This window comes from Anas platyrhynchos, chromosome W, assembly GCF_047663525.1.
Source record: "Anas platyrhynchos isolate ZD024472 breed Pekin duck chromosome W, IASCAAS_PekinDuck_T2T, whole genome shotgun sequence".
NCBI classification, from domain to species: domain Eukaryota; kingdom Metazoa; phylum Chordata; class Aves; order Anseriformes; family Anatidae; genus Anas; species Anas platyrhynchos.
Genome location: NC_092620.1, coordinates 3900928 through 3925226, shown reverse-complemented (window position 1 = coordinate 3925226; position 24299 = coordinate 3900928). Strand labels below are relative to the sequence as shown.

At 40.7% G+C, this 24299-nt stretch overlaps 1 protein-coding gene across 3 annotated transcripts in view; it reads left to right on the top strand.

The window, feature by feature from the left end:
* The first annotated feature begins 431 nt into the window (after nt 1-431).
* The window catches only part of LOC101800730 (zinc finger RNA-binding protein), a 57757-nt gene continuing 33889 nt past the window's right edge, over nt 432-24299 (top strand). For all 3 annotated transcript variants that reach the window (XR_011805573.1, XM_038169590.2, XM_038169589.2), the window contains exons 1-6: nt 432-558; nt 770-854; nt 16252-16537; nt 18194-18335; nt 20474-20692; nt 23329-23576. Coding sequence is in view for 2 of the 3 variants with exons in the window: in XM_038169590.2 (XP_038025518.1) it covers nt 522-558; nt 770-854; nt 16252-16537; nt 18194-18335; nt 20474-20692; nt 23329-23576 (1017 nt within the window). In the remaining variant the exon portion in view is untranslated. The remainder of the gene's footprint in view (nt 559-769; nt 855-16251; nt 16538-18193; nt 18336-20473; nt 20693-23328; nt 23577-24299) is intronic.

Below are 24299 nucleotides of genomic sequence, written 5' to 3'. Positions count from 1 at the left end.
ACTGCTGTGTGTTCTGCCTGTATAGGCAGGAATGAGAAATCCGCCCTATAGTTTGACATAAAAGTTAAGGGGTACGTCTGTGGTGTGATTATGGGCGCAAAACACAGGGTAATGGAGGGAATAAGGAGAGCGGTACATGCAACGCTCCCTCCCGCGTGGGTCTGATGGATCAGGACTACACTTCCCAAGAGCTTTTGCACATCCCGCGCATGCGCGGCAGCTCCTGCGGCGTCAAGCACGCGCATCTGCGGGCGAAGGCAGCAACGGGCCGAACTACAGCTCCCAGAGGCTTCTCTCATACGTCGCATGTGCGTACGGCGCCGGCCCGTCCGTACTCCGCAGTTGTCGCCATAGGTGGCTGGAGGGAAGGGAGCAATCGTGGTCGTCAGGAGGAGGAGAGGAGAGGAGGAGGAGGAGGAGGAGGAGGAGGAGGGGGGGGGGGGGGGGGGGGGGAGGGGGAGGAAAGGGTGAGTGAGTGAGTGAGTGAGTTCAGACGTCGTTGCCGCCACCAGCTCGGACTCATGATTCCCATATGCCCGGTAGTTTCGTTCGCCTATGGTAAGTAACAGCGCTTGGGGAGGGCGGCTGCGAGGTGGGGGGGGGGGGGAAGCGGAGGGTCCTGAGGCACCGTGTCTGACTAGGCGCTGTCACGCTCGTTCTGTCTCTTGTCCGTCTGTCCACTTCTCTTACCCCCTGCTTTCTCTTCCTTCTTCCTCCTGTTATGGCCCTGTCTGCCGCTGCCGTCTCCTCTCGGTTACCGCCACCGTAGTGCCCAGCCGGCTGGGAGAAGATGCCAAAATGGCTACCGGCAACTACTTTGGATTCACCCATAGTGGGGCTGCTGCTCAGTACAGGTAACTGCCGCCACCCTTCCCTTCCCCGCCCCACCGTCCCTTTCCTCGGCCAGGCCCGAAGCCCTCTTCTCTCCCCCTTTGGTCCCTGAGGGGGTGGTTCTCCCCGCCCTCTCGGGGGGGGGGGAGCCTGGGGCTTGCCACCTTTGCCTGTCCGTCTCTGGGAGCCTCTGCTGCACCGTGTGCCCCCGGGCTGGTTGTGCTAGGGACCCTTTTGCTCGCCCGCACTGTCATGGGTGTGTTTGCTTATCCTGCTGCCACCCGTGTCCCCTGTGGTGTGGGGGTGGAGAGGTGGAGCTGGGCACCACAGAGGAGGAGAATCAGTGGCAGGATTAGGGCTCAAGGCTTGCATACCTGGCGTAGTTTCAGGAAAGTGCAATTTTATGGAGGTCTTGCAGTGATGCTCAAGTTGATGCATCTATTCTTTCCTGGAAATGGATGTAAAATGCATTTGTTTTAATTTACTTCCGGTGTTGAATAGTTAAAGGAAGGGATTAAACTTAGCATGTCTTCTAGTTCTTTTAAGATGAGGTGCTCACAGCATATTTATGTGTTACTTGACAGTTATAGTGAAATTTGAAACTGGGTCCTTGTGGGATGTAGAGCAGTTTTTAAATAGCATAGAGGATTTTCTTTTCTTGATAAGAAAATAAATGATCTTTAAGTGAATAATAAACTATGAGATCCATATGACTGCAGTTATGAAGTGGAGATTAATTTTTAAAATTACTTTTCCTTTTGTTGTGGAGCTGAAGAGCTGTATAGATTTAAGAACCCAAACAACTCAGTTGGAGTTTCCTTCTGCATTGCAATATTAAAGTATAATTGGAATAAAGTTGAAGTTCAAAACTCTCTTCCTTGTTAATCATAAATGCGTTCTTGAGGAAAGAAAAACTGATCAAAAGGTTTTTCCTTTCTTACCACAAGTATATCAGTAAGACTCTGTGTTCTATAAATGGTTTGTATGTGTATCATGTCTGAGTGTGATGAGAGACAGTGATTGGTGTTCAAGTGGTCTTTTCATAAGAGAGAAATTTAATATTTTGAGCAGAAAACACAGAAATTGCTTAAAGCATCTGAAAGGGGGTCTTACCTTCATAAAGCATGTTTGACAGGTCCTTAGTAGCTTATTTACTGAGTACTACAAAATGTATGTTCTACTCTAGCATATTTTAGAGGTAATGGCATCAGGGTAAGATAATTGAAGATTTAATATTGCAACAAGCTCTTTAAGATTGTTACCAGTATTCGAAGTATCATAACATATAAAAATAATAAAATTCCTGCCTCATTAGAGAACAGACTTGTAGAGAATACAGATTAATGTTTATCTGATAGCTAAAGTGCAGGTGGGCCTCATAACTCTACAGTAGACTTTTTCTGGTCACAGAACTACTCCATGGTTTTCAAAAAGTTGATCAAAACAGCAGGTTGTTTTAGGAGAGTAAATTAGACACTTGCAACTGCAGACCTTATTTTTTTTTGACATAGGCTTTTTAGAAGTTTTACTCCTGTGGGTATTATAGAATGTAACAAATGTTCATAATAAACATGATTAGTCACGTTTTTGGGTTCTCTCTTGATAAAATGGCTGTCAAAAATTCTGATGCATTGGGAGAACTTCAGGATAGAACTTTAAAAGCAATCTCAGTGCTTCTTTATTATTATTCTAGGTTGTTTGTGGCCATGGTGGATCACTTAAATACTCTCCCATCCTTTGTGTGCTGGATGAATGATTGGTAGCTGCTCAGATGTTAGAACTCCGTTTGGGAGATTCATGAGCAGAGTGTTCAGGAGTTAATAACATGTTTACTGTTGTAAGATGTAAGCAGTATAGCTCCTGAGTTGACTAGATAAGAAAGGGAATAGATGTCTTTTTTATTTGCTCATAAATATTAGTTTTCATAAAGCATGTTTGAAACTTACCTTATTTCATGCTTAAGGGCAGAAAAAGAGCTAAGTGCCCTTTAAACCTATAAATAATGGATTAGAAGCATTCTTGTTTCTTTTAGTGTTGTTACTGCATAAAATTTCCTGCTGCCCGCTTCATTTAGAATTCTTCTATGAACTGTACGTTAATAATATCATGACTTAATGAGAGAAGAATTAGATTATGCAAATACCTATACAGGAAATTTCTCTGCAATAGCTTTACTTTATGTTGATGGTGGTATTAGGACCTAACATCATAAATCTGTGTGCAGTGCAAAACTCATCTGTTACTTATTTCAGTAACCGTATTAATCTATTTAGGAGTCTGAAATAAATGTGTAACTTGGTGATACCAGTCCTCTTCTCTTCTGTGCGCACACTCCATAACTCACATGAACCACTGTATCTCCAATTTGAAATGAAGAGCTTAATATTGGCTTGTATTTCATGTGTAAAAAACAATATTAGCATTCTTGATTTGGTGCTGTAGAGTCATTGTTACGCTTTTATTTGAAAGTTGGCTGATTGAAATGTGGGGATGCTGGTGGAGAGATGAGAGCATTGAGAAACATTTGGATAGAAAAGTGAGTTTTTCTTTGCTTGCAAATGTGATGGTATCATTTAACCAACCTTGTGTTAAAATTTTGGTTTCAAGAAGATAGAGTAATTCTTTGAATTTCATCTTAGTGATGTTCTTATCAAGGCTCTGCTGTAATGAGACAGGTGGGAGATCCTTGGGTAGTTAGGAGTGATTTGTTAACTTTAAATTGCCCTCAAGTAGCGTGAATATTATACATTCAGTATTGTGAGCTGTAACACACAAGGGCAAAGGAAGATGTTTGGGTCCAGAGCAGATCATGATGCCTGTGAGTTTAGGTTAAGATGCAATCTTCTAGGCAGCCATATGGAAGTGAATTCTTGCAATTATAGCTAGTCTGGCATTCAGGTACAGTGCTTAAAATGAATGGGGAACAAAAGTAATAATTTTATCATGGGATGAACCTACTTATATCAGAGTGTAAAAATTGTAAATGCTTTCTTTCTGTGAATTTTATGACTGTGGTGCCTTGAATTGCACCACATCTTAAAGGATATGTGTTTTTAGCAAAAAGAGCTTCTTAATATGATCAAACTGTGTATGATGCTGATTCTCCTTTGCTCAGTCTATGATAGTCTTAAGTGTTGTCTTAAACATGCTGTTCTATCTGTCTTAATGTACACAAGAAGCCTCCATTAAGCTAGTGCTGTTTATGCAAAGATTTTGGTAGACTTGTTTCCAAACCAGTGAGGTGCCACCCTCGAGTGAGATCTGCCAACATTAGTAAGGCAGTAAGGAGCCTCTGGGTTTGTTAGCGTGGGCTGTGTGCCGGTACTGCAGTTGACTATTGACAGGGAATCAGAGGAGGTGGTGGTAACTGGGGAGGAAAGGTGCTTCAGTAATCAGAGGAAGTTTTGTCATTTGGAAGAGTGAAGTCTGCCAATGAGGTGAAATTTGCAACAGGCTCATGATTTTAAAAATCGAGCACTTGGGAAAAATTTTCTGTTAATATTAAGTCCTTTGTAGTTGTAACCTCAAAATGTATTGATGATTGCAGGCTTAACTCTGGGGTGTTAAATTATTTGTAAAAACTTGTTACCTAGATGCAAAAATGGTAGGGTAAAATGTAGTTGAGTTATTGGTACCTAGAAAAGCGAAGTAGTGGCTAAAGGCAGGAAATATAGAACGCTTCAAGAATTGAATACATTTTTCCTTACTAGTGAAGTTTCTCTCACTTAATAAAGAGCTTGCCATTTTTTTTTTTTTTCTGACAGGGAAAATGTCTGTAGCTAGTATTTTTCAGGCAGATGTGATGTCTTGAGCTCAGTTATTTTCGTGTTGTGCTATCATTGTGAACATGGCTGTTAACTAGACTCTTGAATAAAAGCAATGTTTTGATGATGAAGGAAGTAATATAGGGAAGAGCCATCTGTTGTATGCAACTGAGTATGGGGGTGGTAGATACAGAGCATTTATTGCATCACTGTTTTAGATGCTAGCAGTTATGGTCTGATGTACAGAGATAAACGTTACCTGATTTGATTGGTTTTAAAGCAGGTAGTGAGAATAAATGTGAAGATTAAACAGTAATAGTATATTCAAAAGATGAACATTTTAATCTTTGAGATGAATTACTGGTAGCGTATAATTTAGCTATACGGTGGTAATTTCAGATTCCTTTTGACTTTTTTGCTGTTTGAAGTGGTAATGTTTCTTCACTTATCTGACCGTTTTATTTGACCATTTTATGCTGTGTATTGTTAAGTGTGTTCAGGAGAAAAGAGTTGAATGAGGATTATTGTTTTTCACTCTGCCCTACTTTCATTAACATACCTGAAACTTCATCTGACCAGTTATTCAGTAGTTCCTCTTTATCCACTTCTCTAAAGAAGCAGCAGGTTGTAGTGCTTCATTCAGTTTTTGGAGAGTTAGGTCATACTTGTTTCAATCTTAATATCACTAAAAGAAAAACTGCAGAATTATGTTTTTAGACAGAGCTTTGCTATTCTGCTATTGATAGAATAGTCTGTGAATCTTTGAAAAATCCTGCAGTTGGGTCTCAATAAGTACAGTTTCCTTAATGCTAAAATGTTCTAAGAAGTTAGAATTTTCAAGATATAAGGCTTAATTGTTTTGTCTAGATATTCGTATTTTTAAAATTATGCTTAAAAGTAGTTTAAATGTCGTGTTAAGCTAGCCTGCAAATCGCTTCTTTAAATGAAAAAATATGCAAGAAACATAGTTAAGAAGTTGTCATTTCTGAGGAAGTTCATAATTTGGATTGAGACAATTGGTTTTAGCCTTAGTTTTAAATCTGTTAGAATAGTACTCTTCAGAAAGTTAAAACTAAATATACAACAGTGTCTTTTGCCTCTAGAAATAGAGATTTCTATGTTCAGTGCTCTAAACCAAGCTGGAATAGCAGCAGTTATAATGTATGTGTTGGTTGTTAGTACATAGATACATAGGAGATGACCATTTCTATATTCCTTGGGCTTATGTGCACATGAACTGTAATTCATTTTCAAGTTAAATCAGTTGGTGTGATGAAATGCAAGGCTTATAGGGAGCCTTATTTGTGCTATCCTTTTTATCTTTCATGTGCTTCGTACCCTCTATGGAAATACTGTTTTCTTCTGAAAGTAAATTCCCTTGACAATAAATGCTAAAGATATTGTATTAAGATTCTTAATACACAGCTTACTTTATTTTCCACATTAGGATGCCTGTGGAGTATCTTACAGTCTCAAGTCACCTGAAGTTATTACCTGATAACACATGGATATAATGCTATTTTAAATTCTCCTGATATTAATAAATAAATGAAATAAAACAATAAATAAATCTTTCTACCTTCAATGTATTTTTTTTATTTTTTTTTTAGCAAAGCTTCAATTTTAATAAAAAAGGTCAATATCTGGAAAAGGACAGGAGCAAAGTGTTCTCAGGGGAGGATTTAATATTTATTTCTTAAATTTAAATGCTCTTAATTCACTTTCAGTGCTTAGTAGTACTTGGAATGGTCCTTCCCCTTCAGGACAAAGTTTTGATTCTTTCCAGGTTCGAATCAGGACCCCATTTCCTGGTTGATTTGGGGGTGGGGTGGGGTGTTGAGCCAACAACCCATAGGTCCTAAGAGATAACAAAGAGGGCAACCCCAGAATACAGTTCTTAAGAAAACTCTTGTTTTGAATTGTGGTATCTCATCCCTTCTGCCCAGATAGGATAATCTGAACAGCATCTCCTTTCTTGGTGCTGTTTGAACCTGTAGGAGCGCTAAAGGTAAGCATTTTACCCAAAGAAGTTGGGTTTCTAACACTAAATTAGTTAATTGCTTCTTTAATGTCTAGTTCACTTGCCCCACCTATCCAGAAGAGGAGGGTTGCCAGGGGGTGTGAAAATCCCACTCAATCTCTAGGGCCTGCTTTAACCCTTGCAGTACTTGTGAAATGAAATGACGTCCTTGATCTGAATCAATGTTTTCAACTATCCCATATCTAGGGACTATTTGCTCCATTGATACCTTAGCCACCGTGTTCGCAGTGGCAGATACCAAGGGGAAAGCTTACACCCATCCAGTCTCCCTACTTCAGGTAACTCAGTAAAGTCTACCTGTATACTTTGGAAAGCTTGAAACTCTGGCTCCCGCCCCCCTCTAGGTGGGTTACAGAAGACCTTTTTATTTACCTTTTGACATATGGTACATCCTCTGCATATTTGCTTCACTGAAGTGTATATTCCTACACAGTCATACTTTCTTAGCACAACATCGCACATTGCTTGCACCTCCCAATGACTCTCTTGATGTAAAACAGTTAATATTTGCCTCACTGGTGCTTTATTCAGCATTTCTCTCCCATCAGGGACTATCCATTTTCCTTCAGACTTCGTGGCTCCTGGTTCCTTAAAAGAAATCTTTCTTTTAAAACTTTTTAGGTCTTTCTTAATTTTCAACAATTCCCTGAATCCTCTCTGGATTTATTCTTTGTTTTCCTTTAGACATTAGATACCTTAAATACCTGACTTCTCTTTCTACATATGGTAATTTATTTTTCAATACTCCCAAGCCCTGCTTTCCCAGAAAGTTGAATAGCTTGTTAGTAGCTTTCTTCACAACTCTTTTCTCCTGTCCTGACAATAGAAAATGATCCACATATTTGTTAACATTAATACCTCCCTGGGAGGTTGTATTTGCTCCAAAATCTGTTCTGGAACTTGCCCAAATAAATCAGTGGCCCTGTAAACCCCTGAGGTAAAACTGTCCACCTATATTGTTGCTTCCGCCCCCATTTCAGGGTCTTTCCAGTCAGAGGTGAGTATATCTTTGCTCTCAGGGCCTGAGAGCACTCCATTAATAACACTGTTATTCCAGTCTAACAATTTCCTATTTGAATGCCCAATTTCATCATCAAATCCCTTCACAAGTTAGTCCCTACCTTGGGTAGATACAGTAATTGCCCAGTGATCATTTTATCCCCTAGTCTCTGCTTGGTATCCCCCAAAGGTGGCACTGATATCCCAGCCCCTTCTGCCCCCATCACTTTTTAGGGTTTCATTAGTGAATTTAATCCCTGATACTTTACAAGCCGGTAATGACCTAGCTGCCCCAGTGTACTGGGTTCGATGGCAAGGTTCGGGGGGGGAACTGCAGTGGCAGCCCCCATGAGAAAAACCCAGAAGCCTCCCCGTGGCAGATAAGGGACAATTTCATCCGGCCCGAAAGGGGCCCACTGCTGCCCAGAGCCAAGCCATGAGCAACACAGTCTGTGCCTCTGTGAGAGCCCATCCAAGAAAACAAACAAACATAAACCTGCTGTTCCAAAGCAGCTGGGAGAGCGAGGAGTAACAAACCTCCCTGCAGACATCAAAGTCAGTGCAGAAGGAGGGGGAGGAGGTGCTCCAGGCACCAGAGCCAAAGCCCCCCTGTGGTCTGTGGAGAGGCCTCTGGTGGAGCAGGCTGTCCCCCCCAACCCCCCCCACTCCTGATACTTGGGAAACTGGCCAAACACCACAGCAAATATACCAAAACTTCTAGACTGTTACTTAGATAATGCCTACATCTTTCCCTGTGTGAGAAACACTCTGTAGCCGATAACTTAGGCTCAGGCGAGGATCTCGGTGAAGTAGTAATTTATTGCAATGGCGGGCGCCCCACAAGCAGGAGAGAGCGCATCTACTAGTTCCAAAACGCAGTTTATATACTTTTTGATGACAGGACCCTCCCCTGTTTCCCCACTGAGTGGGTAATCCAGGTTCACAATCTATCTGATGCTTCACAGACAATGCAAAGAAAACAATATATACAAAGAAAGCATCGTCAATACAGAAGTAGCTTTACAAGAAGCTGTTCTGAGGAAACCAGACTGGAAAGAAAGCACTGGATAGTACAGCTGAACCTTCATCTGAATTGAGGATTGTGGCCATCCACAGTCATAAAAGACAAGTAGGTAGTAAATAGGTGCAAAGATTCACTGCAAGAAAGATCAGTGGAACAGAGGGGGTCTGGCAGAATAGTCTGAGAGAGGATTTGAGTTGTGTGATGATCGCTTGTCACTGAACAATGGTAAAACCTCTTGTAAGTTAATTGACAAAGTTGGCACAAAAATCTTTAGATATAAATTAATTATATGGAAGCGTCTGGTCATCTTAATGTTAAAAGGTTTTCAGCAAGAAAATGGGAGAAAAAAGAAGCCCATAAATTTGAAAAAGATGTTGTGAATTTCTGTAACATAATGAGTAGTTCTTTCAAAAAGGAAGAAGCAGGCAGTTCTAGAATATTTTTCTTGTAATATTGCAAACTCAATCACTAGCTTAATCACTTGCATGTTATAAATGAGGTCTCAATTCAGTCTGAATTTTGTAATATTTATAAAACAAATATTTGTAAAAGATATAAAAGGCAAGTAAACAGCGCTGGGTGTGCGGGGAGTCTATGCTCCACCAACAAGCACACACAAACATCAAACATTCTAAATACATGTATACAGAACACTGCTTTACATAATAACCCGAGTATGCCTATACATACATACAATCAGGATAGGTAACAAACAGTCCTTTAAGTTCCATAACTTAACAGTCTCCATTTTCCATTCCTTTTCTTGCTTCAGGCCTTATGTATTCCGTTCTTCCCAGATTGAAGAACATATCCATCTCCTTGTGAAGGCCAAGAGGCCTGGGTCAAAAGGCACGTCCAGGTCAGCAGGGGGCGGAACAGCAAAAGCCTTCGATGGCTGTAGCAGCAGAGGGGCCCATGGCGTAGCAGTCGGATCAGTAAAGGAGCCCACGGCTCCCTCACTATTTGGCAAACCACAGGCTTCTGACTGTGGCCTCACATGGCTCTTTAAGGCCTCAGAGACTGCTCGCCACGTGCCGAGCAATCCCACTGCAACCTTGCCATTTTTAGTTGCAGAGTCCCACACCTTGACTTCAGGTTGGTCCCATATTTCAGGCTCATAAACTGTCTGATTGTTAATAAGGAGAATAAGCTGTAAGGTTACCAGGACAGTCTTTGTTTCTAAGGACGTATGATTCCCCATAATGCGCAGCTGCTTACCAGCGAGAGGCAGTTGTGTGCGCGGGTCCGCTTCTCTCAGCTTGAGCTTCTCTCCATCTCCAGTGCCGCCTATTTCCAGCGACGAGCTTCTCTGAGCGGTTTGTTGAGTTTGGCCGAACCTATCTTCATGAGGCGATCAAAGCGCCTGTTCCCGTCCTGGTCTCCATTCTCCCAGCCTGTTCCTCTTCACTTCTTTTTCCTGCTTCTTTACTGATTCAAAGATCGAAGCCAATATTTCCTTAAGTGGTATATTCTTTATTGCAGCGCTAGATGCACGGGGGATCTTTCCACCTATCGTGCATGTCCGAAGTAACAAGCCATCTCATATTTATTCAGCAAAACGATGAATATTCTATTAACGCCTATACATATTCATTACCTAAACCCGCCTACTCTCGCTTCGTATGCTAATTAGCTTATCAGTCCTTGCGCTTGCGCAAAGCCTTCCAAGAATTGTGGGCCCGGGTTCTTCGCTTGCGCAAAGCCTTCCAAGAATTGTGGGCCGGGTTCTTCGGGACGTGGGCAGTAGTCTTTGGGAGGAAAACCATAGGTCTTCCTCGTGATGCACTTTTCACGTTTTGCTTAAAAATGCCAGATAGGATGAATCAGTTGTTTTCCAAGCTGAGTTGGCTTTCGGCCTAACTGAGGGTCGGCAGATAACGGGATGTCTCAGTTAACAAGACATAACAGACAGTTGACTCAAGTTATCTCAAGTCTCAGCCTGACTGAGGGTCGACAGATAACAAGATGTCATCTATTTTGTTCTCATTAATTTTTAACCACAAGATTTATTCTATCCTAAAGTGAGTCTATACAATATCATTACTGATGTAACTTCATCGTGTTGCCTTTTTTTTATCTTGAGGTCAGGCTCCCCTCTTATACCCTTCTCTCCACAGCAGTTCTTTTCAAAACAACTTTTCATTGGTCAGACAACTTTGAATGTAACAACAGCAAACACCCCGAAACATCCATGCCTTAATGGCTGAAGAACAAGAGAACCAGCTGGAGAACAAGCAACAGGACAACATGGATTCTCCTGAATCACCCTTCTTTGTTCCCTCTAAACTCTTTTATATTCCTGATGGCCTCATTGTTAAGAGTCTAATGTTATCTCAACCATGGGGCTTTCCAACCCCCCATGGCCACATTCCCAAATCTTCCCCTTCTTTATTAATATCAACCATTTTCTTCATACGAATCACCACTCCAGATATATAACATTGCAGAAGCAAGAGGAACAGTTTTGCTAAAGTGAAAATGGTGATAGAACTAAGCCTTAGAAATCAAATGATTGGGGCTGTTCATTCTATACCATGATAAGGAAATTTAATACAAAAATAGCAAAGAAGAAATGAGACTGAGCAGAATTGTGATGGAATTGTATGTGATGGCCAGATTTGATATATGGGAGGAAGGAAGAGTGAGAATGAGGATAGGGTGGAGCAAGACTGTCCCTTCATTGGCAGTATTGCACTGTTGATGAGTTCAGTTGTAATCCAAGTGAAAGTATAAGGCTTCCTGTTTTCTCAGTAATATATTTTGAGTAGATGCATGTGATACTGTGAATTACTTTTGAACGTGTGAATATTTTACACTTTTGTGCTGTTAGGTACGTAAACAATGCAGCCTAATTTTATAGATTATCATACACTTTTACCATCATAAAATAGTTTTCATGAGTTTTCTGACAGTGATTTCTGACCCAAAGCTGACAAAACAAAGGCACTACCTATATAAATCAAATAGGAGGAATTGTTTCAAGCAGTGACTCGAGCTACACCAAAGTATTTTAGGTCTTATCCTTCCACTGTTACACCAAGAAGCTAAAAATAAAACGTAATATAATATTTAATATTAATACATATAAATAACATTAATATATATAATGTAATATAATCATGAGTACAACTCACAACTGAGTTGAATTTGGATGTAATGTAAAGGGTCTTTTAAACAATGAAATATCAGGGGACTATGGTGGGAAGAAGGTAGAGCCTAGACATGGAAGTCCAGTAGTAATAAAAATTTCTCTGTGTGTTTCTGACATAAAAATGGCTTTTTGATATGTTAAAGTCAATGTGTTCTGCTGTAATTAAATGACAAATTTTATTTTTAATTACTAAACGCAGTAGAGTTATGGAAATGTTTTTAGCAAAAATATCTACAGCAAAAAGGTGCTTTGTTTCTGGAAGTTATGTCAGAGATAATATTGCTGTCTTTTGGAAAAGCTGTCTTGACTTCTTCTTGTTCCTTTTGTGAGAAACACTCCGTAGCCAGTAACTTAGGCTCAGGCGAGGATCTCAGTGAAGTAGTAATTTATTCGCGATTGCAATGGCGGGCGCCCCACAAGCAGGAGAGAGCGCATCTACTAGTTCCAAAACGCAGTTTATATACTTTTTGATGACAGGACCCTCCCCTGTTTCCCCACTGAGTGGGTAATCCAGGTTCACAATCTATCTGATGCTTCACAAACAATGCATGGCCTTCAGTTGTCGGCCTGTCAAATTTCAATTTCCTTTTGCCATTTTTACTGTTTGAAGTGGTAATGTTTCTTCACTTATCTGACTTGACTTGACACCATGATTTTCACCTAATTGTCCTAAGGAGTCTGGTTGTCTGCATTTTACAAGGTCGCCTGCTAAACTTTCTTATCACTGTAAGCATATCTCAGTACCACATTCCCTCCTTCTAAACAATGTAACTCTGCAAAAACAACATTTCTATTCCCACACTTTTGGTTTTGAGCATAACCATGCTTCAATTCCACTGTGCCATTGTGTATGTTTCTTTCAAGTAAGATATCATTTCTGTTTTCTTTAAAATAGTGTATGCTATCTCCTTGACAGACACGAAATTGGATTTGAATTATCTTTTAATAGTTCTATGGAGTTGTAGAACCCTATGATTATTAAATATTAGTGAATAGCAGTGCTGGAAATGTATGGAAAAAAATCAGAATAATCACTGAATCCCCATTTCATATAATTATTCTACATAGTGATATTTATCTCAGTTCACTGTATTTGTTCAAAAAATCAGAACAGATATTGTAAGCTTTTAATCATAATGCATGGGTAGGGATTGAAATAAGACAATAACATTTGTTTCTGTTCAAAAAATAAACCCATCATAAATTTTCTGTTTCCATTGTTAGTAATTACTCGTTCTTAGTAAATAGCCACATATTAATGTCCTACCTGCAAATTTTAGAAAGGCATGTTAGTCTCAGCATGTGCCTGGAAGATTGCCAGAGTTCTGGTGGAAGTCTTCTTCCTTGATCTGGCTGTCTTTTGATGATCCTTCATGCGGTAAGGCAGTGGACTCCTGTTCAAGTGGGGCTGGTATTTTATAATTGTAAACTTTTGTGGGAAAAGCCTGGTATCACAGGTATGTTTTTAAAGTGTCTCTGCTTTAACTTTAAGAGTTCTGAGCTAATTTTCATGGAAATCTTTACAACCTCATAGCTTTAATATAGTGTCGTGGTTCTGCTCGAGTGGGCAGCCGAGCTCCACCACAGCCGCTCTCTCACTCCCCCTCCTCAAAGAGGAATGGGGAGAAAATATGATGAAAAGAGCTCAAAGGTTGAGATAAGGACAAGATCACGCAGTAATTATTGTAACGGGCAAAACAGACTTGGCATAAGGAGATAGTAAGATTTATTGCTTATTACTAACAAGCTAGAGAAGTGAGAAACAAAGGAAAGAAACCAAAAGCACCTTCCCCCCCATCCACCCTCTTCCATCTCCTCCCCCTGAGTGGCGCAGGGGAACAGGGGAATGGGGGTTATGGTCAGTCTATAGCGCTTCTCTGCCGCTCCTTCTCGGTCACTCTCGTCCCCTGTGCTGTGGGGTCCCATCCACGGGACACAGTCCTTGATGAACTGATCCGGCGTGGGCTTCCCACAGGCAGCAGCTCTTCCAGAACTTCTCCAGATATGGGTCCGTACCACGGGGTCCATCCCTCAGGAGAAAACTGCTCCAAACTGGGTCCCCCATGGGCAGCAGCTCCTGCCAGGTCACCTACTCCTGCGTGGTCTCCTCTCCATGGGCTACAGGTCCGGCCCGGAATCTGCTCCGGCAGGGGTCTTCCACAGGCGGCAGCCTCTGTCGGTGCAGGGCCACCTGCTCCACCGTGGTCTCCTCCACGGGCTGCAGCGTGGAACCCTGCTCCACCGTGGTACTCCATGGGCTGCAGGGGGACATCCTGCTTCACCATGGTCCTCACCACAGGCTGCACGGGACTTCTGCTCCGGCGCCTGGAGAACCTCTCCCCCTCCTTCTTCACTGACCTTGGCGCCTGCAAGGTCGTTCCTCACTCCTTTCACTCTCCGAGCTGCTGTGTGGCGCAGTGTTTTTTTCCCTGTCTTAAATATGCTCTCACAGAGGCGCAAAACAACATCACTTATTGGCTCGGCTCTGGTCAACAATGGGGCCCTTACCAAACATGGGGCAGCTTCTAGATCCTTCTCACAGAAACCACCCCTATGGCCCCCCTGCTACCAAAACCTTGCCATGTAAACCCACTACATATAGTTTACTGAAAAACATAATGCAAGTGCAGGTCAATAATGAGCTGTCATAGAAAAGTAGTATTTTTCTTCATTTGTCAGGTGGTTTTATTGAAGAACTAATGAAGCAGAAGCTTGTCAGGCATGAAAAGATAATAGTTTAAAACGTTGAATGAAAGATTTCTTTTTCACTGCTTCAGGAAAAAAAAAACAACACAAAACCAACCCACAAACCCTCTTCTTGTAAATGAAGTCTCAACTCAATCTGAATTTAGTAATATTTATAAAAGGAATATTTATAAAAGGTATAAAAGTCAAGTAAACAGCGCTGTGTGTGCTGGGTGTCTACGCTCCACCAACACGCACACACGAACATCAAACATTCTAAATATACAGAACATTGCTTTTACATACTAAACACGAGTACACCTATACATATGTACAATCAGAAAAGGTAACAAGCAATCCTTTAAGTTCCATGACTTAACAGTCACCATTTTCCATTCCTTTTGAACAATATGTCTCACTTTAAGTTGTCAAGCAACTCAGCCTTTGGGCCTTGTGTATCCCGTTCTTCCCAGATTGAAGAAAAGCATATCCATCTCTTTTTTAAGGCCAATAGGGCCTGGGTCAAAAGGCACATCCAGGTCACCAGGGGGCAGAACAGCAAAAGCCTTCGATGGCTGTAGCAGCAGAGGGGCCCATGGCGTAGCAGTCGGATCAGTAAAGGAGCCCACGGCTCCCTCACTATCTGGCAAGCCACACGTTTGTGATTGTGGCTCCACATGGCTCTTTAAGGCCTCGGAGATAGCTCGCCAGGTGCCGAGCAATCCCACTGCAACCTTGCCATTTTTAGTTGCAGAGTCCCACACCATGACCTCAGCTTGGTCCCATATTTCAGGCTCATAAACTGTCCGATTGTTAATAAGGAGAATAAGCTGTAAGGTTACCAGGACGGTCTTTGTTTCTAAGGACGTATGATTCCCCATAATGCGCAGCTGCTTACCAGCAAGAGGCAGTTGTGTGCGCGGGTCCGCTTCTCTCAGCTTAAGCTTCTTCCCAGCTCCGGTACGCCTATTCCCAGCGACTTTCTGTAAGAGCTTCTCTGAGCAGTTTGCTGAGTTTGGCCAAACCTATCTTCATGAGGCGATCAATGTGCCTGTTCCCATCCTGGTCTCCATTTTGCTAACCTGTTCCTTTTCATTCCTTTTTTCTACTTCTTTATTGATGACATAACTTCATCGTGTTGCCTTTTTTTTTTTTTCTTTCCATCTTGAGGGCAGGCTCCTTTCTTATACCCTTCTCTCCACAGCAGTTCTTTTAAAAACAACTTTTCATTGGTCAAACAACTTTGCATATAACAACAGCAAACACCCCGAAACATCCATGCCTTAATGGCTGGAGAACAAGAGAACCAGCTGGAGAACAAGAAACTGGAGACTGCATGGAGTCTCCTGAATCACCCTTCCTGATGGCCTCATCGTTAGGAGTCTGATGTTATCATCAACCACAGGGCTTTCCGACCTCCATGGCCCCACTCCCACATCTCCCCCTTCTTTATTAATATCAACCATTTTCTCGACACAAATTACCACTCCATATATAACACTCTCTAAGAAGAATGTCATTAGCCACTTGATATTTCTGTATTCACAGAAACTTCAAAATGATAGTGTTTTTTTTTAATGTGAGTAGAAGAGAGGTAATACTAGCTATTGAAGCGTATGTACAGGTAGATAGCCATTCCAGCTTTGTTTGTAGAACAGGCAAATATTAATTAAATCCAGGATTTTGAAATGCTTATGTATTAGCTTAATATGTTGAATTAACCTAATTATTTACTTACTGTCTTTTTTCCATGTAGCCAGCAGCCAGCATCGGGTGTAGCCTATTCCCATCCAACTACAGTTGCTAGCTACACTGTCCATCAAGCCCCAGTTGCTGCTCACACGGTTACTGCAGCCTATGCCCCAGCAGCAGCTACGGTTGCAGTAGCTAGGCCTGCTCCAGTAGCTGTCGCAGCTGCTGCAACAGCTGCTGCATATGGAGGCTACCCTACAGCACACACAGCTACAGATTATGGTTATACACAGAGGCAACAAGAAGCTCCACCACCACCACCACCTCCTGTCACTACGCAGAATTACCAGGTATGCTTAAAAAAATCTTCTGCTTAATGGTTTTTAAATTTGTATGTTAAAAGGAAGAGGCCTGTTTGGAGAGAGATTTGTTGGTACTTTAGACAGCTTCCCACTCTTGGACTGGCTTAAATGTAGTATGACAGCATCCTGTTACTGGATTGTATTCCTTCTCAGTTCATGAGTTAGTAAACTTGCAGTATAAATCAGTGTGCTACATTGATTTTGCAGCTGGAAGATTTCAGTCTGTAGAGGTCATGTTGGGACTTTCTAACATATGTGTTTATTCCTGTTCGGATTTTAGAAGTGTCAGAAGTTGCAGTTTTTCCTGTCTGTCTAGATTCACATAATACAGGTGTATCTGCACATCAGCAATCCTAGCCCGTTGGTTTCAATTAGACAGTTTAGATGCAGAAAGAGGAGGGGTTTTACATGGCCGTGTATTTTTCCATTGGAAATGTGAGCATTATTTGCATTTTTAACAGCTTTTTTTCTACATTAGCATTTGTTAGTCCAAGCCTTCAGTGGATATCTCTAGGCTGGTGTGTTTATGCACAAGAATTACATAAATTTTGTGGCATGGTTCATATTTAAAATTTGCATTTACTAGTGAGACAGAGGACATTGAAACAGTATGTCCCTTGTAATATTTCCTTAATATATTAGTTGTAAAATTATCAAGGCATTATATAGATTCTAATTAGTGGGTTTGTTTGTTTAAAAGGATGATTCTGTTGCTTTAGGTTATCATTTCTTTTGTGCAGCTTTTAGAATTTGTTACATATAGTAATGAATTGTAACCTAGGAGTCCTTCCAGTTGGGTGTATATTCACGTCATTAAGGTAGTCAGTTACTCGATGTATTCAGAGAAGAGTCCCCTAAATTAAAGAAAATTTCATGTCAGTAGACTTCAGTTAACGTAGCTTATGCCCTGCTACCCATCAGTTGGTCAGCTAGTCACACTTTACCGTAAATATGGTATGGATGAGAAAATATGTATACATATGTAGTGGTTTCCAGGCTCACCTATTCTAAGCTTACTAGCCATCTTCTGAGTTCTGGCTGTATTGAATGGGCTACTTGCCTTACCCTTGTAGACTAGTTATGGTTCCCTAACGGAACAGCTGATATGTCAAAAAATGAAGAAGGCTTTGAAAGTCACTTCCACACTCTTAACAAATATAACCAAGAAAACCATTATAACTATTTTTAAGGCAAATATAGGATGATGTTTGTAACCTTGTGACTTTATTGTGGTTTATAGAAATTAACATTTTGTGGAGATTGGTGGTGGTTTTTTTCCTTCATATTTTTTTTAGGAATTTGATATAGTTTCTATGAAAAACTAATGAAAGTAGTTGCTTTTCAGTTACGAAATAGCTTGGAAGGGAAAGTGATTTAATTAAGTGAGGTTAATTTTTATATAAAATCTGAAAAAGACCATCAGGTTTGTATTCTGGCCAGAAGCATTTGTAAACATTTAATTTCTTTAATGCATATATCTATGTATGTTGTCTCCATGAATAATTTTTTTTAAAAACTATCTCATTTAGTGTAGACTAGAAGGAAATATATTGTTTTTATTTTTTGACTCTGGTAATGAGCTTTATTACTCCAGATACCTATTTTAAGGAGAAAATCACTGTTTTCTTTTTTGAAAATTTTTAGGAATCCTATTCTTATGTTCGATCTACTGCCCCAGCTGTAGCTTATGACAGCAAACAATACTATCAACAGCCAACAGCAACTGCTGCGGCTGTGGCTGCTGCCCAGCCTCAGCCTTCAGTAGCTGAATCGTACTACCAGACAGGTGGGTTGCACACTTCCAACTCCTGTCATTATACAGTGTGAGTACTACATTAATACCTTAAAAATATGTATTTGAACATTATCACATTACCCAGATTTTTTTTTTTTCACGTAATCCTTGATAATTGTGTAGAAGAATATGCTGCATCTGGAACTTGAATGTTAATGCTGTAACTTTCTTTGGATAGCTGGACATTGCTGTAGCTATCTTTGAATTTTGGATTGTTATTAAATGCACACAAGGCATACTTCTAGGCAAACGTTTTGCTGATTTGTCTAGAAAGTTTGCTGAGCTATGTGCAGATAGTCAGTGGTGGGTTCAGATGATACTTTGGTTAGACTTTATTTGTAGTTCTGCAGTTACTTAATGATGTATGTAGTTATTTAATTGTTGGTATCATGACTGCTACAAAGTCTTTTTATATGTTAATGAAAAGTAATATGAAGGTTTAGATGTTCTTTAGCTTAGTGTATTCCAGTAAAAACTAAATTCGAAGGTTATTTGATGTTATAAATGAGGTCTGAATTCAATCTGAATTTCGTAATATTTATAAAACAAATATTTCTAAAAGGTATAAAAGATATAAAAGGTATAAAAGGCAAGTAAACAGCGCTGGGTGTGCGGAGAGTCTATGCTCCACCAACACGCACACACGAACATCAAACATTCTAAATACATGTATACAGAACATTGCTTTACATAATAACCTGAGTATGCCTATACATACATACAATAAGGATAGGTAACAAACAATCCTTTAAGTTTCATAACTTAACAGTCACCGTTTTCCATTCTTCGGGCCTTATGTATCCCGTTCTTCCCAGATCGAAGAAAAACATGTCCATCTCCTTGTGAAGGCCAAGAGGCCTGGGTCAAAAGGCACATCCAGGTCAGCAGGGGGCAGAACAGCAAAAGCCTTCGATGGCTGTAGCAGCAGAGCAGCTGATGCTTTAGCAGTCGGATCACTAAAGGAGCCCACAGCTCCCTCACTGTCTGGCAAGCCACACGTTTGTGATTGTGGTCCTACATGGCTCTTTAAGGCCTCAGAGATAGCTCGCCACGTGCTGAGCAATCCCACTGCCACCTTGTCGTTTTTAGTAGCAGAGTCCCACACCTTGACCTCAGCTTGGTCCCATATTTCAGGCTCATAAACTGTCTGATTGTTAATAAGGAGAATAAGTTGTAAGGTTACCAGGACAGTCTTTGTTCCTAAGGACATATGATTCCCCATAATGCGCAGCTGCTTACCAGCGAGAGGCAGTTGTGTGCACAGGTCCACTTCTCTCAGCTTAAGCTTCTTCCCAGCTCCGGTGCACCTATTCCCAGTAACTGTACGAGCTTATTGAGCAGTTTGCTGAGTCTGGACGAACCTATCTTCATGAGGCAATCAAAATGCCTGCTCCCGTCCTGGTCTCCATTCTGCCAGCCTGTTCCTCTTCACTTCTTTTTCCTGCTTCTTTATTGATGTAACTTCATGTTGTCTTATCTTTATCTTGAGCGCAGGCTCCCCTCTTATACCCTTCTCTCCACAGCAGTTCTTTTAAAAACAACTTTTCATTGGTCAAACAACTTTGCATATAACAACAGCAAACACCCCGAAACATCCATGCCTTAATGGCTGGAGAACAAGAGAACCAGCTGGAGAACAAGAAACTGGAGACTGCATGGAGTCTCCTGAATCACCCTTCTTTGTTCCCTCTAAACTCTTTTACATTCCTGATGGCCTCATCGTAAAGAGTCTAATGTTATCTCAATCATGGGGCTTTCCAACCCCTATGGCCACATTCCCAAATCTCCCCCTTCTTTTTTTTAATATCAACCATTTTCTCGACACAAATTACCACTCCATATATAACATTTGAGAACATGGCAGCGTAGCTGAAAAACAAAATAATCTGAGGCCTACTAATGTGACCTGAGACATATTTACACAGTTGTGTGTTTTTTGCACAATTACACAGTACATAACCATGACTGTTAAAATAGTGCTAATAAAGGAACCAACCAAAAAAACACCTCTCCTTGTTATGTTTAATTCCCAGAATGTTATTAGGTATCATTAAGCATTACTTAATATGGTTTACACTTCATTCAACTAAAGCCTATGTTTGTATACTTCTGTTTTCTATCCTCATTAGCTCAGAAAGCAGGATATAGCCAAGGGGCAGCTCAATATACTCAAGCCCAACAAACGCGACAAGTGACGGCTATAAAACCTGCAACCCCAAGTCCAGCAACAACTACATTTTCTATATATCCAGTATCCTCTACTGTACAGCCAGTGGCAGCTGCAGCTACTGTTGTTCCATCCTATACTCAAAGTGCAACGTACAGTACAACAGCAGTTACTTACTCTGGTAAGAGTTTTGTGTATTATGCTGCTGGGATCTTTTTCACAGAGGATTACGGGATTTAAATACTCAAAATGTTTGTGTTCAATTGCATCATAGTCTACTGAGAAGTATCAACCAGTTGCATCAAAATGTTTTGCCAGTATAATGATTTATCTTTAAAAGTTTTTATGCTTAAGTATGCCTATTTTTTTACATGTGAAAATATAGAAAGTATTAGCATTGCTATGTACATGGTGTTTTGTGACTTGTTTAAAGTTTTGGAGAGAGAAGGTGGGGGAATAGAAAAAAATGGAGAGACATCCACACAAATAAAACCCAGGGAAATTGGAAGAGCATGATGCTATTGTTATAAATGAAGTCTCAACTCTGAATTTAGTAACATAAAAGAATATTTATAAAAGGCAAGTAAACAGCGCTGGGTGCGCAGGGAGTCTATGCTCTACCAACACGCACACGCACCTGTCGAACTTTCCAAATATATATAGGACATTGCTGTTACATATTTACAAGAAACCCAATTATGCCTATACATATGGATATCCTATCCCCACTTCATATTATAATTCTCTTTGTGCTGGTCGTTGTGGGTGAAAGGCTCACAGTTTCCCCATCACCATTAGCAACCTTTTGTTCCAGACTGCAGGAGCGGCTTCGACTGTCTCCCTCTTCTTCTGCACATGCTCTGCCCACCACAAGGTTCCCAAAAGCAACAAAACGTGATTGCTTTTCCCTCATTTCGTTAACCCTTGAAACCACACTAATAATATTATTATCATATAACATTAAACAATAAATGTTAACAGTTCTAACCAGCAACCCCCCCAGCAACTTCCGTGCCTTAACAGAGGGGAAAACAAGCAACCCCAGACGGCAGGGCGTTGCCTCAATCACCTTCTTTGTTTCCTCTAAACTCTTTACATTCCTGATGACCTCATCGTTAAGAGTCTGATGTTATCACCAACCTCGAGGCTTTCCGACCCCCATTGCTACATTCCCAAATCTCCCCCTTCTTTATTAATATCAACCATTTTTCTGACACGAATTACATATATAACACTATCAAACCAACAGGGAGAACCAATCCAATATAAATCTTGTAATTTTGGGTTCTGTTGGCACAAAATGGGAGGAGAATGGGTGCTAAAAAACAATCAAATAAACAAAAAAACACTTTTCTTTAAACATTAGAATCCAAAGCCTAGTTAAATGTGAAAAGAAACTTCAGGTTTATGGCCAGATGGTGATCAACTGACATGTTATATCTACCTTGAAGTTTTTGGTTTTCTGTTTAAAATGGGATTTTAAAGGGACTTCCTTGAAAGAGAACCTGATCAGAGGATTAAAATAGTTGAACCAGTAGATGTAAAAAGTTTATGGGAAAACTATCTCAAAGATATGAAAGCCCGGTTTCCTTGATTTATTCAGCTTTGAGACTAGAAATCAAGGAGTGCATATCTAGGGTGTGCTGCAGAGGTTTTAGCAGACAAGTAGCTTTGCATTGAAACAGTTTAAATCACTGAGGTAGAATGTAATAATAGCGCTAGCAGTTCTATCTTTTGTATTTTTTTTTGCCTTCCTCTACATAATTTGTCCTCCTTTTTGTTTTGGATCTTGAACAATAAATCTGCTTCCAAAAGACTATTTATTCCATTTGGCCTTTGAGAAATATTTTGTTCTTGTTATGTCGTGAACATGAGCCGGCAGCGTGCCCAGGTGGCCAAGAAGGCCAACGGCATCCTGGCTTGTATCAGGAATAGTGTAGCCAGCAGGACCAGGGAGGTGATCGTCCCCCTGTACTCTGCTCTGGTGAGGCCACACCTTGAGTATTGTGTTCAGCTTTGAACCCCTCACTACAAGAAGGACATCGAGGCCCTGGAGCATGCCCAGAGAAGGGCCATGAAGCTGGTGAAGGGCCTGGAACACAAGTCCTATGAGGAGTGGCTGAGGGAACGTGGGTTGTCTAGTCTGGAGGAGAGGAGGCTCAGGGGAGACCTTATTGCTCTCTACAACTACCTGAAAGGAGGTTGTGGGGAGCTGGGGGTCGACCTCTTCTTACAGATAACCAGTGATAGCAATAGAGGGAATGGCCTCAAGTTGCCCAGGGGAGGTTTAGGTTGGAAATTGGGAGACATTTCTTCTCAGCAAGAGTGGTCAGGCATTGGAATGGGTTGCCCAGGGAGGTGGTGGAGTCACCGTCCCTGGGAGTGTTTAAGGAAAAGTTGGACGGGGTGCTTAGGGACATGGTTTAGTAAGTGACATTTGGTAGTAGGGGGATGGTTGGACCAGATGATCTTGGAGGTCTTTTCCAACCGTAATGATTCTATGAATCAGTCTTGCCAGATGTACGAGGAATTTTCACATATTCTTTAGGGATGATCCAGCAACATAACTATGTCTCTGTGAAGATGTCCAAAAAAAAAAAAAAAAAAAAAGATACAAGTGGTATGCTATATATTTGTGTACTGTGAAACATCAAGAAAAACTTGGACTATGTAACGAGATATCAATAAATTGTTTATATCCTGTCCCCCCACCTCTGTTACACAGTGTGCTTGTAAGTAGTGTGTTATGTAATTGATACATGATGTACTATACAGTGATGTAATATTTATTTTATTTATTTTATTTTGATCTTTGAGGTACCTCTTATTCTGGCTATGAAGCTGCTGTGTATTCAGCTGCATCGTCCTATTACCAGCAGCAGCAGCAGCAACAGAAACAGGCGGCAGCAGCTGCTGCTGCTGCTGCTGCAACAGCTGCTTGGACAGGGACCACCTTTACAAAAAAGGCATCATTCCAAAATAAGCAACTGAAAGCAAAACAACCTCCCAAAACACCCCAGATCCACTACTGTGATGTTTGTAAGATCAGCTGTGCTGGACCACAGGTACTTGTATTATGTAATATTCTGCTATACGTTTTTTCGTCATAATTTCTTCAGAAAAAAAATGACCCCCTTTATAAAACTCCTTAAATTTTAAGGACCTGATTCTGCAGTTTTATTAAAGGAATAATTAAATGAAAGTTTGTGCTATTATAGAGTTACTACGTGAAGGCAAAAGATGCATCCTGTTAGCTTGTACAGAGAACCTTTAACAATACTTTGAACTCCAGAAGTATTATAAACTATGAATTTGATTTGCTTTTTTAGCACAGCAAACTTCTTAGGAAACACTTTTTTTCAAAACTACTCAATTATATAAATTTTGTGAATGGGAAGCCCGAAAATTTATTTTTCATGGTATTCTGTCATCTCAGTGTAGTTTCACAGTGGGTACAAGTGTGTAAAATGTAGACATCAATTCATGTAGTATCTGTGTGTGTTTGGCTCAACAGTTCTTTAAGGAAGTCTGTCATTATTTCCCACCCTGTCTCTCTAGGTTGTCAGTGACGTTATAGGAGCAAATCTCAACTTCTGCATTTCATTTTCACCACAGCTTTTTGTGCTACCTTCTTTTGAATCAATTTTTTAGCTCTCAGGATACACTTAATCAGTGTCATCATGCAGGTTGAGGAAAATTCAAAATCAAGAATAATTCAATGTAGTGCAGGAAACTGCAACTGAGATACAGTTTTGTGATCATCTCAAGTTTTCAATATTAATATCTTT